General features: G+C 50.1%; 1 protein-coding gene and 1 pseudogene across 1 annotated transcript in view; one reads left to right on the plus strand and one right to left on the minus strand.

Annotated features, from left to right (window-relative positions):
- Window positions 1-5,472: 5,472 nt before the first annotated feature.
- Window positions 5,473-5,592, minus strand: LOC136635699 (5S ribosomal RNA; annotated as a pseudogene).
- A 1,476-nt stretch (window positions 5,593-7,068) lies between these two features.
- Window positions 7,069-13,814, plus strand: part of TNFSF15 (TNF superfamily member 15) — an 11,130-nt gene continuing 4,384 nt past the window's right edge. The window contains exon 1 of the mRNA XM_066610854.1: window positions 7,069-7,254. Coding sequence (XP_066466951.1) covers window positions 7,069-7,254 — 186 coding nt within the window. The remainder of the gene's footprint in view (window positions 7,255-13,814) is intronic.

A 13,814-nucleotide genomic window follows, 5' to 3' on the forward strand; every position in this document is an offset into this window, starting at 1 on the left:
GTTCTGGTGTTTTGTGAGAGTGTAAGCCCTTTGTGAGTGTGAGGCATTGCGAGCCCTTCGGGGCAGAGGTCTCGGCTCTCACTAGGTGCTTTGTATGCATGATGAATGCGCTTGTTGTAGTGCTCACAAAGGGACGTGAATGGGCTGCAGTAGAAATACGCCTGGCATCTCTCCTGCTTAGCGGTTGTTTAGATGACGTTGCCTACTAGAGTTTTGGCCCTCTCCATCAAGCTCAGGCTTGTCTTCTATTGAAAATCAGGGGTTTTCCAAGATCACAGAAAAGGGTCTTTCCCAGTTCCTACTCCCTAAAATGCATCGACTAGAGGTGCTGGGGACTGAACTCATGACATCTGTATGCAAAGCAGATACTCACCCCTACCCCCCAGGGAGCCACAGACTTTTTCCTCTTCAGCTCCTCTGCCCAGGCAGGAACCTCCCATGTCAGACCATGCTTGGACAAGACGCAGTGGACGACCTTCTTTGCACAACTTCAGGGCCACAGGGGGAGTAGGGCTGGCCCATCTGTGAGGACAACTGAAGCAGTTGCCTCAGGCAACAGATCGATGGTGTCCCTCTCTGTCCACCCATCTACCTCCACTGCTCCTCCTTCTACAGTCTGGATCAGAAAAGAAAGAGGGGGACCATTTCATCAGTAAAAGAACCTGCTCCAACCCCAGAAGCGCCTTCTTCAGCGGCCAAAGCTGGAACTGGGGTGTCGACCAGTTCCCACTGAACCCAAGCTGAAAATGTCTTGGTTGTCTGGAACCACAACCAAACCCCACAATGCAAAGGCAAAAAAATGTGCTCACAGTTTCCAAGGTGTCTCTCAGCACCTCTGCCATCATTCAAGTTTGTTCTGCAACAAACTTTTGAAAGAAAGAAAGAAAAAAAAGCCTTGCAAATTAAATAGTTACGAAGACATTCATTTTGCCAAGCAAAAGATCTGGATTAGTTGCTATAAAATGTCTTGAAATCAGCTACAGACTCATTCAAAGGGTCTGTCCTAGTCCTTTTTTAAATGACTGCCTGAACCATGAACTGGAAAGGTCCCTTTTTCCTAAGGATTCAGCTCCTTAATGTGTGTTAAGCGCTTCCTAAATCCAGGGGTCAGTACTGAGGATGCCCTGGCTTCATCTCCGACAAATCATATCTGTTCCAGGCCAGAGGACTATCAGTGGAGAGTGGAAAGAGGACTATCAGTGACTGTATCATGAGAAAGAACTTCCCTACCCTTTTATCAAGGCTAGTCTGCATCCCCTGGGGGCTGGGGATAAGAATAGGCCCTCAGTTTGGCTGTACTTGTCGTAAGAGGCGACTCTTGTGGTGGGACTCGCTAGCTTGAGAAGGCAGCTCATCTGAGAGAAGGAAAACTCTGATCCCAAACCTCCACTGCCTTGTGGCTACATCCAGTTATGGAAAAGGCTTCAGGAGTCAACCTCGAGGCAAAATCCGGAGCCGGAGTCCCTGAGGCAGTTCACGGCTGAACACAGTCACGTTCTGGCAACTCCTGCGACGCCGCTGGAACCAACCGTATTGGCCTCTGCCTTTCCATTGGACCATTTCAGCGACGTGAAGAGGGGGGATTTGCTGCATGGGTAACAGCCTATCCTCCATACCTACTTTACCCAGGCTTTGCGCTCTGGAGAGAACACTCTGTTCCAGAACCACCATTCAGAGCGTGACACCATAGTCTTCCGAGACTGAAGGGTGCTAACAACAACAAGTCTGCATCCCTTTTTTTATTCTGAAGAGTCCTGAGCACCTTACCAGGAGAAACAATGACTTCTGCCTTTCACCTGTGTCAATAAATAGGCATGCAATAGCCAGGCAGGCAGTGAAATGGACAGATAGTTGAAGCAATGAAGCATAGACGGAGGGAGGGAGGGGGACAGGAAGAAGGGAGAGAGGAAGGGAGAGAGGAGAGAAGGGAAAGACGAAGAGGAAGGCTGGCTGGACAGTCAAACACAGGAAGGAAGGGCAGATGAATGGACGGATAGGGTTACTATTGAGTTACCAGCTTACTGGAAAGTGGGGATGCTGCAGAATGTAATTTGACTTCAGTAAAGCATGTGACAAGGTTTCACATGTCATCCTAATCAGCAAGTTGGTAAAATATGGGCCAGATCAGACATGTCATCAAAACACTGATGGTGTACCTTGACAATTTCAGTACCTTGTTAGTGTATTGTGAGACGGAAAAGGTTGAAAATCACTGGGCTAGATGATTCAGTCGTTAGCAACTGGTTGGACAGCCACACACAGAGGGTGTTTGTCAATGGCTTCGCACCGACCTGGAAGACGGTTTCGAGTGGGGTGCCAGGGCTCTGTCTCGGGCCCGGTTCTCTTTAACATCTTCATCGATGGATGAGGGGATACAAGGGGGCCTCATCAAATTTGCAGAGGACACCAAGCTGGGAGGAGTAGCAAGCACAACAGAAGGCAGTTATAGCCTTCAGGAAGACCTGGACAAAATGGAGTACTGGGCTGAAATGAATAAGATGGACTTCAACAGGGACAAATGAAGGTTCTGCACTTGGGCAAACAAAACCCCAAAGACACGGGCGCAGAATGGGAGATACCTGGCTCGGCAGCGCAACATGCGGGAGGGATCTTGGAGTTGCAGAGGGTCACAGGATGGACTTGAGTCTGCGGTGCGATGTGGCTGCAAAGAAGGCGAATGCAATTTTAGCCTGTGTTCAGGGCCGAGGAGAGGGGGGTAAAGGGGTTAATTTGCACCCAGGCTCAGGGTCAAAAGGGGAGCTAATATTTTCCTATCTAATCAGACTTCTTGCCCACACAGCATGCTGGCAACACTAACACAATTGGGAATGCCCTTCCACCACCCTCCCCTGCTCTGTTTCACCCCTCCCCCTTTGCAAAGGGGCCCAAAAGACACTTGGTAAAATTCCTGGTAAAATTCCTCTCAGAGGCCCTGCCTATGTTAGCGGAACCGTAGCTTCCAAGAGGCGAGAAGTTGTGGTTCTGCTTTACTCTGCGTTGGTCAGACCTCACCTGGAGGACTGTGTCCAATTCTGGGCACCCCACTTTAAGAAAGATGCAGCCAAACTGGAGCAGGTTCAGAGGAGGGGGATCAGAGGGCTGGAGGGCAAGCCCTACAAGGAGAGGTTGAGGGAACTTGGTAGGTTCAGCCTGGAGAAGGGGATACGAGAGCTCTCTTCAAAGACCTAAAGGGCTGTCCTATGGAGGAAGGGAACAATTTATCCTCAGATGTCTCTGAAAGTAGAACTAGATTCAGTAGGTACAAACTAGAGCAGGGGTGTCCAAAGTTTTTGGCAGGAGGGCCACATCGTCTCTCTGACACTGTGTCAGGGGCCGGGGGGGGGAAGGGAAGAATTAATTTACATATAAAATTTGAATAAATTTACATAAGTTTACAAAAATGAATATATTAAAGATGAACTTATACGAATGAATGAAGGTCTTGCAATAGCTCAAGGCCTACAAAAGGCCTTGCACAAAGCAAGGCCGGCCTTTCCTCTGCTGCTGCTGCTGCACCACAGACGTGAAACAACAAGCAGTGGAGGGAGCCCTCATCCCACAGCTCACACGAGTGGTGAAACAGTCGCCCTCACACTGACAGCAGTTGTGTCAGGCCAGTATGGTCTCCAACAAAATTCTGGAGGGCCAGAGGCTCATTGGAGACTGGGGGCTCCCTGAGGGCCGCATTGAGAAGCCTTGAGGGCCACAAGTGGCCCCAGGGCTGGGGTTTGGGCATCCCTGAAATAGAGAAAAGACTGCAACTGGACATCAGCAAGACGTTCTTGATGGTCAGGGACATTTGGCAGTGGAACAGATTGCCAAGGGAGGTGCGGATTCCCCCTCACTGGAGAGCTTCAAGCAGAGGCTGGACAAGCTCTTACTGGAGGTGCTGTAGGAGGATTTCTGCTAAAGGCAGTAGGTTGGACTAGATGACCTTTCAGGCACCTTCCAACTCTATAGAATGGTTGACAGGTGTAAGAATCTCCGCAGAACCTATGCATGTTTAATTGGGGAATAATTATTGCAGTCCCTTGTGGCCATCTGCAACATGGAGATAATGCCACTCCCCTTCCAGCTAATGACTACATCATAATGCCTGCCAAGTGCTGCAGCTATTCAGAAAGTGCAATGCTGAAAGTGTTATTAGCCGCCCCGGGCATTTGCTTCCACCTGGGAAAGGTGGGATATAAATCTTGTAAACAAAAAAATCCCCCTGCTTGTGGCTCAGGAGAGCTGGAGAGTTCTCCACCTTTCAGGGAACGGTTTTAGAAGGGAGGGGGGTGGGGCCCAATCCTATCCCACTTTCCAGCTCCATTGCTGGAACGCTGCAATGCAGCCCTGAGGTATGGAAACAAATTTTCGCATACCATGAGGAGGCCTCTGTGATTGCTTCTTTGGCATGGCTGCACTGGCCCTGGAAAATCTGATAGGATTGGGCACTTGGTTACTTCCGGGAAAGTGCTATCTGCGCTACAGCTTTGCGGGAGGTGCCTAACCGAAAGGCCAGAGTTGGCCAGAGTGTTGCTTTGCTTCTGAGTATTTCTTTACTCAGCGTGTGGTTGGTACTCAGTGTGTGTGTGGTCTGTGGAACTCCTTGCCACAGGGTGTGGTGATGGCATCTGGCCTGGGTGCCGTTAAAAGGGGATTGGACAAGTTTCTGGAGGAAAAATCCATTATGGGTTGTAAGCCATGATGTGTATGTGCAACCTCCTGATTTTAGAAATGGGCTATGTCAGAATGCCAGATGCACGGGAGGGCACCAGGATGAGGTCTCTTGTTATCTGGCGTGCTCTCTGGGCATCTAGTGGGCCACTGTGAGGTACAGGAAGCTGGACTAGATAGGCCTATGGCCTGATCCAGTGGGGCTTTTCTTATGTTCTTATGTTCTTAAATGCCCAGTTCCTATCAGAGGCAGGCCCTGAGTCCTGTTTCCTTTCTGCTTTCTGTAAGCAACTATGTTGTGTTTTTGTTTTAAATCTACCAATCTCTTCATCCCTCTTCCATCCCCATCAACATCCATGTGTCAATATCTTGATTGTGTTCTCCTTGGGGCAGAGTCCTGTCTGCATCATGTGTGATTTCTGCACAGACAAGCGGTTTGTCTTATCTAGATATCGAGGCCTGTGATGCCTGACTTTTATCCTATTTTGCTTTTATAAATATCATCCCAATATGCTGCTTTTTGTAGTCAGTGGATGGCAATTTCTGTGGCCCCGACACTGTTCAGGTGATCTTCAAGGTGTTTTGGGTATTATTATTGTAGGGCATTGTTTCTCAAACTGTGGGTCAGGACCCACTAGGTGGGTCGCGAGCCAATTTTAGGTGGGTCCCCATTCACTTCAATATTTTATTTTTAATATATTAAACTTGATGCTATCCTGGTGACTGTATGTGGAGAAATATCACATATCTGTATGTTTAACAGGCTACTATGAAGGTTGGCAAACTTCAGTCTCGAAAGACTATGGTATAAGCCTACAGCACCTGGTATTCCCAAGCGGTTTCCCATCCAAGTACTAACCAGGCCTGACCCTGCTTAGCTTCCGAGATCAGACAAGATCAGGTATGTGCAGGGTAACAGTTGATGATAGCCATAAGAACAGCCCCACTGGATCAGGCCAAAGGCCCATCTAGTCCAGCTTCCTTTATCTTACAGTGGCCCACCAAATGCCCCAGGGAGCACACTAGACAATGGGACTTACTCCTGGGTAAGTGTGGGTAGGATTGCAGCCTGGGATTGTTAAAAATTTTCCTGCTTGAGGATGTCACTTCCGGTCATGACATAACCTCTGGTGGGTCCTGACAGATTCTTATTCACACTTCAATATCTTTATTGGCATATTAAGAATTTACAGAGAATAAATAACATAATAAAATAGAACAGCTTTAAAGATATTAACTTCAGACTTTGGCCTTAGAGACTACCGCTAGAAATTCCGCCACCAGGTTGGTAATAGGAGGGGAATAATCACTAAGAAGAATTGGGAAACAGGAAGAGAAGAAAGAAAAGAGTCAAGTAAGTGAGACCTAAGGTTGTGATGAGCAGTGCACTGAAGAAGGATATGATCCAGAGTATCTGGTTCAACTGAACAAAAAAGACATAATCTATTTGGGCGAAGAGTTTTAGAGAATCTCCCTTGATGTAATGCAGATGGAAAGATATTCAGTCTCACCAACATAAAAGCCCGTCTTTTACTAGGGTTAGTAAGTTGGGTGAAATAATTCGCAGGATGGCCCAGAGAAGGGGACAAACCAAAAAAGAGGGGCGAGCAGGTCGGATTTAAGCTAGACAGTAAAATTTCGTATTCTTGCTCCCAAAGTTTGAGTTTAATGAGATGATGCGCTTTTTGAAGGTCCAGATCAGCTAAAAGTTCAGGAGAAAGATCTAAGGAAGATAGTTTGGCCTCAATGAGTTTAAACCAATTTGATGAAAAAGAGTCTTTTAATAGATCTAAGAGAATAGAATTCGAATGGATATTTAGATGGAGTCTAAGCCAAAACTTAAAAGTGGAAGTCCAAGCTACTGTAGTGGGGAGATGAATACCCCAGTCCAAAATCATAGTGGGCAGCCTAATTAAGTTTGGAACTCCAAGATTCTTATTCTAAAAAGTGGGTCCTGGTGCTAAAAGTTTGAGAACTACTGTGTAGAGTGATGCAAAAACATCTCCTCTGTGCCACGCCTGCTGGTTTACATTCCCTTCTGCTGGGGCCAAAAAAAAAAGAACTTTCTCCTTTCATCCAGCCGGCCAAGTTTGATCACTCCTGTTGCCACCCCCAGGGACTTTTCTTACTTCCTCCTCTGGAAAAAAAAATAGCAGGCACACAGAGAGAGAGAGAGAGAGACAGACAGACAGACAGACAGACACAGCCTGTCGTCTCCGAGTGCAAGGAAAGCGGGCTGAGCTTTCCCTGTCTTATTGTTTCGGGCGTAGGTGGTGCTACACTTTGCTGGCAAGGGTGTGTGGCTCTTGCGTGGATGTGGGATGGCTTTGCCCACCGTTGGCGGCGAGCTATATAATGGGATCCCCATCCAAAACAAGCCTCAGATCGCATTGCTCCGCATGTACCATGGACAGAGCTATTCAGATCCCCCTGCAAGAAGTCCGGCACAGCAGCAAGAAGTCGTCCAAGGGAGAGCGCAGGAGGCTGGGCTGCATGGTGGCTGCCTGCCTGGTCTTTGAGGTCTTCCTGGCTTTCCCCGTGGTTTATCTCCTGGGAGCACACTTCGGAGAGCAGCAGCCACCTCGGCAGGAGGTAAGGATCTGAATTCAACCTGAAACAGGCTGGAGCAGGGAAAAGTTGCATTGCTGTTGGCAGAAGCAGGCAGTATAAGAACGGTAAGAAGGCAAAGGGCACAAGCCTAACCAGGTCTACTCAGAAGTAAGTTCTATTTTGTTCAATGGGGCTTACTCTCAGGAAAGTGTGGTTAGGATTGCAGCCAAAGTGTGGAAACTTCATTCCTTTCTCTTCTCCTTTTATCCACCTCTATGCAAAAGCCAGGCTGTTGCCTGCAGAATGTCTTTGGGCTGTGGGGAATAATTTGGACTCCTTTCCTCCCCACTCCCTGCTGTAACTGAGCTTGAGGGCATGCAGTCCCCTCTGCCACCTCCCTTGAGTCCATCTCCTGATTGTAAACCACTCGGGGCAGAGACTTGTACACTGTACTGAAATAAGAGCATATACCCTTCTCCTGCCGACCCTTCCCTTGTGTCAATAGGTCTTGTGAGGCAGGTTGGACTGAGGCATAATGAATGGTCCAATGCAAGTGGCAGCACAGTTAAACCACAAGCTCAAGGTAGGCCTAGTTCAAGGTGAAGATAGGCCCTGGCTGTCTGCCCTGCCCTGCATTGCTAAAGGATGCAGGGTTCTATAGGGCAATGTTCCTCAACCTGTGGGTTGCATTTGGGGGTTCACGGCAACCTTTCAAAGGCTGTGCAAGAGAGGGCTTGGGTCCCATCCAATAATGGTCCTCCATCTCTGGAGATGCCAGAATTCTGGGCTCTCCAAGGTGCTCCACAGACTCTGATCTGTTGAGTCTGGCCATGAAAACTCTAGTGCGGAGGTGGCCAAACTTTAACTTTGGGGCTCCTGGACTTTTAACAATGGTGTAGAGGTGGGAAGGTGCAGCTTGGTCACCCCTGCTGTAGTGGCTTCCCAAGAACTTGGCTGCAGATCATTCACAGACTTGCTCCCCAGGATCTCTTCCTGAGAAATACCAAGTACATGATGCACAGAAGGTGTGCACTGTGTTCCTGAGTGACAGCCCCATCTTTCTGGACAGACAGGATTCATCTGAGGAAAGGCTACGGCGTTTGGGCCTCTTCAACCCAGAAAAGAGACGCCTGAGTGGGGACATGATTGAGACATACAAAATTATGCAGGGGGTGGACAGAGAGGATAGGGAGATGCTCTTTACACTCTCACATAACACCAGAACCAGGGGACATCCACTCAAATTGAGTGTTGGGAGAGTTAGAACAGACAAGAGAAAATATTTCTTTACTCAGCGTGTGGTTGGTCTGTGGAACTCCTTGCCACAGGATGTGGTGATGGCGTCTAGCTTGGACGCCTTTAAAAGGGGATTGGACAAGTTTCTGGAGGAAAAATCCATCACGGGGTACAAGCCATGATGTGTATGCGCAACCTCCTGATTTTAGAAATGGGTTATGTCAGAATGCCAGATGCAAGGGAGGGCACCAGGATGAGGTCTCCTGTTATCTGGTGTGCCCCCTGGGGCATTTGGTGGGCCGCTGTGAGATACAGGAAGCTGGACTAGATGGGCCTATGGCCTGATCCAGTGGGGCTGTTCTTATGTTCTTATGTTCTTATGTTCTTATATCCTTCTCCTGCTCGCCAATGAGCATGAAGGACGCTGCACCTGTTGCTGAGTTCTCACCCTTCTGTCAGAGGGCTGGCACTCTGAGAAGTTCCTTCAGGCAGTTCCTAAACTGGGGCCCCACTCCTGGTTCAGATGTTTTCCCTGCCCTAAGGAATAGGCTTCTTCTATTAGGAACGGGCTACTCAGTAGCAGCAGAATATAGCAGTCCATGCCACAAACTGACTTCAGGATCCCATATATGTTCACCCAGGCATATGCTCCATTGAGTTCCGCGGGTCTTACTCCGATGTAAGCCCTGCAGTCCTATGCACTCTCACCTGGGAGGGAGTCGCATTGAACTCAATGACCAGATATGCCTAAACTATGCACTCTTGGGCACTGTCCTAGAAAAGTGTCAATTGCCCCCCCCCCAAAAAACCATTCATTTGCTTCGTTCCGTTTAATTTTGTTGGCTCTTTTTGACAACTTGTTGCATGTTCATGTCAAATTTAAACCACTGCTTCATTTCAGGCCTGGTTTTGGTCATGATTATTTCCCATTGATTTCAATGGGGAATCATTTCACTCACTGTCCCAGTTTCCCATTTATTTTCTGAGTGGGGTGAAATTGACTCAGGGAAAAGCCATCCAAACAGAAGTGTGTGTGTGGGGCGGGGGGGGGGAGAGTTCATTCCAGAAACTGTTGAAGTTTGACCACTTCTGTGGCATTCTCTTGACCCTGCCACATTTTTGTGGCTGATCTGCATGAAATTGAGAGCCAGGATGGTGCTGTGGTTCTGGAGTTGGACCCTGGAAGACCCAGGTTCAAATCCCAGCTCAGCCACAAGCTTCAAATCCCAGCTCAGCTCAGCTTCCTGGTTGCCACTAGGACCAATCCTATCCATCTTTCGAGCACTGATGTAGGTGTACCAATGGGGCATACTCTCCAGGGACACAGCCAGGAAGGCCCCCTCAAGATAAGGGGACATTTGTTCCCTTACCTGGGAGGCTGCCTTGTGGCTGCACTGGTACTGGAAAATTGGATAGGATTGGGTCCGCTGTCTCCTAGTCTCATCTGACTCACAGGGTTGTTGCAAGGACAAAAGGAAGGAAGCAATCAGGTACGCCATCCTGAGCACCTTCAAGGAAGGGTGGTATAAAAATGTGAAAACATAAATCAACTCACAGGCCAAATGGCAATGCCCTCAGGTGACATCCTCGCACTCCTGCCTGCATCATGCATCCTCCGCATGCCATGCGCAATGGAATTTACTTCTGAGTAGACATGCCTGGGCTTGTGCTGCGAGAAAGGGAAGGTAGGTGCTCCTTCCTTGCTCTCTGTCTTCACATTGTCCCTTGCCTACTTCTCTTACGGAAGCTGCATCCATATATGGAACAAAAGGCTTTAGGCAATAAACACGAGGTGGGGGGGAAAGAGAAACCAAGGAGACAAACGGAGAGAAGCAGCCAAAATGGGGTGATTCACTTCAGCCCCTGATGCTTTCCAAAGAAAAAGTTCACACACCCCTCCCTGGATCAACCATATCCCTCCCTCCCTCCCTCCCTCCCTCCCTCCCATCTATCTATCTATCTATCTATCTATCTATCTATCTATCTATCTATCTATCTATCTATCTTCCTTCCTTCCTTCCTTCCTTCCTTCCTTCCTTCTATCCATCTATCCGCCAGCCAGCCAGCCAGCCAGCCAGCCAGCCTATCTATCTATCTATCTATCTATCTATCTATCTATCTATCTATCTATCTATCTATCTATCTATCTATCTATCTATCTATCTATCTATCTATCTATCTATCTGACTGGCACTGGACCCCCCCCCCCCAAGAATTTCAAGCAAAGGTCTTGCCAGAGCTAGCTGGGGTGCTGAGCCAGCATGGAAGGTGGGGGCTCAACAGCTCCTCCCTGCTAAACCACAGCTGTCCAGGTTGCCACCAGTACGGTGTGCTGGAAAGCCTGCACCCCTGTTTCTCCCTAGCTGCCAGGATCGTAGCCAGGGCTGTTGTGCAAGAGACGTTCCACAGCCCCTCGCTCGTGCAACAGCCCCCAGTGCTCAGTGAGACGTTGCTGGAGGCTTGGGGGCAGAGCCCTGCACCCATATTGAGCCCCCAGGCCTCCCCAAACTGCAAGTGATCAGCAATGGGCAGCGTCATTCGTAGAATCATATAGACAGAGGTCATCTAGTCCAACCCCTGCCTGTAGCAGGAAATCCTCCCACAGCATCTACAGCAGGGGCCTGTCAATCTTTTGCTTGAAGGTCTCCAGTGAGGGAGATACTAGACCTCCAGCTTTTCCACTGGCCAGTAGCAGCAACCCCTTGCGTCCACACAGTAACACACAGGCCTCTGGGGGCACTCCCATTTGTGGACTGGCTCACACAACTGTTGTGGCCAACACTGGCAAGAGAGGTGTGGAATCAGGAGGTCAGCCAGCACTTGCTCTGGCCGGCCCCTGACACCGCTCCTTTCTGTTCCCCCTGAAAAGCCCCTCCTGCGGGGCAGAAGGCCCTCTGGGGAAGGATAGCGTGTGGCACAGAACCTGCAGGGGAATGAGGGCAGGGCCGGGTTTGGCCCAATTTCTCCCTGGGGGCTCTCACTAGGGTAACCCGTTCTAATCATGTCAAATACACCCAGCAGCACGTTGCAGGTTCCGTTGATTTTGATTTTCTTCTGAGTCAGTCGTGTTTGTTTATATTTTGCATTTTTGTTACTGTGCTTGAATTGCATAATACATTATGACAAAACATTCTAGTTTTAGAATGCAACTCTACGGTCAGCCTTGGAGGGGGGGGAGGCTAAAATCAGGAGGAGGCACCCTCCAGGGGCAGTACCTCCCCCGCAATGTGGTGACTTATTTATTTATTGAAACACTTGGACTCCTCCTTGTTCTTCAGGCTGAAGGCAGCTTGCATGATGCAAAGCGTAAAAAAAATCCTGCAGAAACCATGATTAAAATCAGCAGGAAATGCTCCCACGCCCCCACCCCAAAAGCTGGGGGAGGCCACAATAAAACTACCTATCAGGGCTCCTGTAGTTTACAGCCATTTCTCCCTCTCGCCGCCACCCACTCCATCCCACTCCTCTTCCGCTGGGTACCTCCTTAAGCACACACACCCACTGACTTTTTCCCCGCCCAGCAGAAAGCGAATCGAACAGAACTGGACAGAAGGGGAAGGGGCAGGACACCTGCTTGCTGGGGTGCAGCAAGGCGCCAAATTTTGTTTGGATGCAGCCCGAGTAGTTGTTGTGGGGTGGTCTTGCTGGGAAACATCGCTATTCACCCCCCACCCACCCACCCCCGGTTCTGGCCTCAAGCACTTGCTCTTTCTCACGCTTCTGACTGCATAAGTGCGGGTAAAGCAGCTGACTGGTCCAAAGGTCAGCACAAGGGAAGTTACACACTTGCGTCTTGAACACTGGCCGCCTGGCCGAGGGGAAAGAGGCCCGGTCTGGCCAGCACCGCAGGCACGCAGCGTTGATGTCACTGCGGGAGATTCCATCTCCCAGACCGGCCGTCACCATCGCCCAGAACAGCCGCGAGGCGGAAGTCCTGAGGCAAAACACAAGCACGTGGAGAGGGGCCAGAGCTCAGTGGCGACACGTGTGCATTGAAGCCAGCCTGGTTTCAATGCGCAAGCCGTGGCAAACGCGGTTGTTGCACAGTAGGGAAGGCAGATCAAAAATAGTGGTCATCTCAAAGGGCCCAGTCCTGTCCTGGGCCAGCCTGCATGATGGCACAGCCCTCGCTGCATCCTGTGGGCTGGCTGGGGATCAGGCAGCTGGAGGAGGTAAGTAAAAAAGGTTTTATTTACCTCCTCGGCCACTCTGTGGGTCCGTATAGGACTCCTCAAAGCCACACCGGCAAAGAGCCTTCAGGGGGCATGTCTGGGCTGAGCTAGAGGTTCCAGACCTGGTGCAGGCCACCGCTGATGGGATCCAGCCCTGTCCTGGCCCAGTCTGCCGCTGCTCCACCTCCACAACCAGCAGAGACCTGACAACAGTCAATCCAGCAGCACACGGCCTCTGGGTTTTGCACCAACGGCAGTGGCATCGCTAGAGCGTGTGGGCGATGCGTACCGCGGGGAGACACTACTTCCAGTCAACATTTTTAAAACCTTGGTGTTTTCTAGCAATACCAACACGCTGTGTATTATTCAATGTGCAATTTCCTGCAGAACGCAATGAAACAAACCATCTATTCTACGAAAAGTTATAGCCAAAAAAACCAGTGGGGCGGGGCAGTGGTACATACCCACAGCCATTGCCCAGGGTGCTTCCCAGTCCTCTGCATGGGAGGAGGCCCATCATAAGGGTGGACCTCCCACCCCTGGGTGACGCAGACCTCAGTGACACCACTGGCCAGTGCCAGCTCTCCTCCGAACAGCGGCGAAGCTGCTGCAACAGTGGCCCGTGCGGTTTGACGGTGCATCATGCAGATAAGTTGGGGCCGTAACTCAGGTCACTTACCCGCACCTGGTGGCGCTTGAGGGAGGTCTGAGAATTGAGTCCTATGTGCTCTGAACAAGCTCTGGGTGCTGCATCGGCCGTGGGGCCCATCGGCGCCCGCGCTGGGTAGGATCGGGCTGTAAGTCCCATGGTGCTAAACAGCACTTGCTTCTGAGTACTGAGACCCAAGTGGTTGTGCTCACAGAGGTGCCTGCAGCTTGATTGAGTTTGTTTTGCCAGTGATTTGAGGCCTTCTGTGATTCTTGCAGCCAAGGGTGTGATGGGGGGAGGGTGTCTCTCAGGACTGCAAGCCAGAGGTGCCACCCAGGTCGCACTGAGTCATTGCATTTGCTTACTGCGGCTGGCACATCTTCCTTGGCGAACGCACCCCTGCCCACGCGCAGCCTCGGGGCCCATCTGGCTGAGCCAGAGCCACAAACAAGATCTCCTGCAACCAGAAACGTCATCAGTGTTGTCAGCGATGGGGACATGCGCAGAGTCCTTTGGCAGGTGGGGCAGGATCCAGAAATGGGTCA

The sequence above is a fragment of the Tiliqua scincoides genome, chromosome 16 (genome assembly GCF_035046505.1).
Source record: "Tiliqua scincoides isolate rTilSci1 chromosome 16, rTilSci1.hap2, whole genome shotgun sequence".
In the NCBI taxonomy this organism is placed as follows: domain Eukaryota; kingdom Metazoa; phylum Chordata; class Lepidosauria; order Squamata; family Scincidae; genus Tiliqua; species Tiliqua scincoides.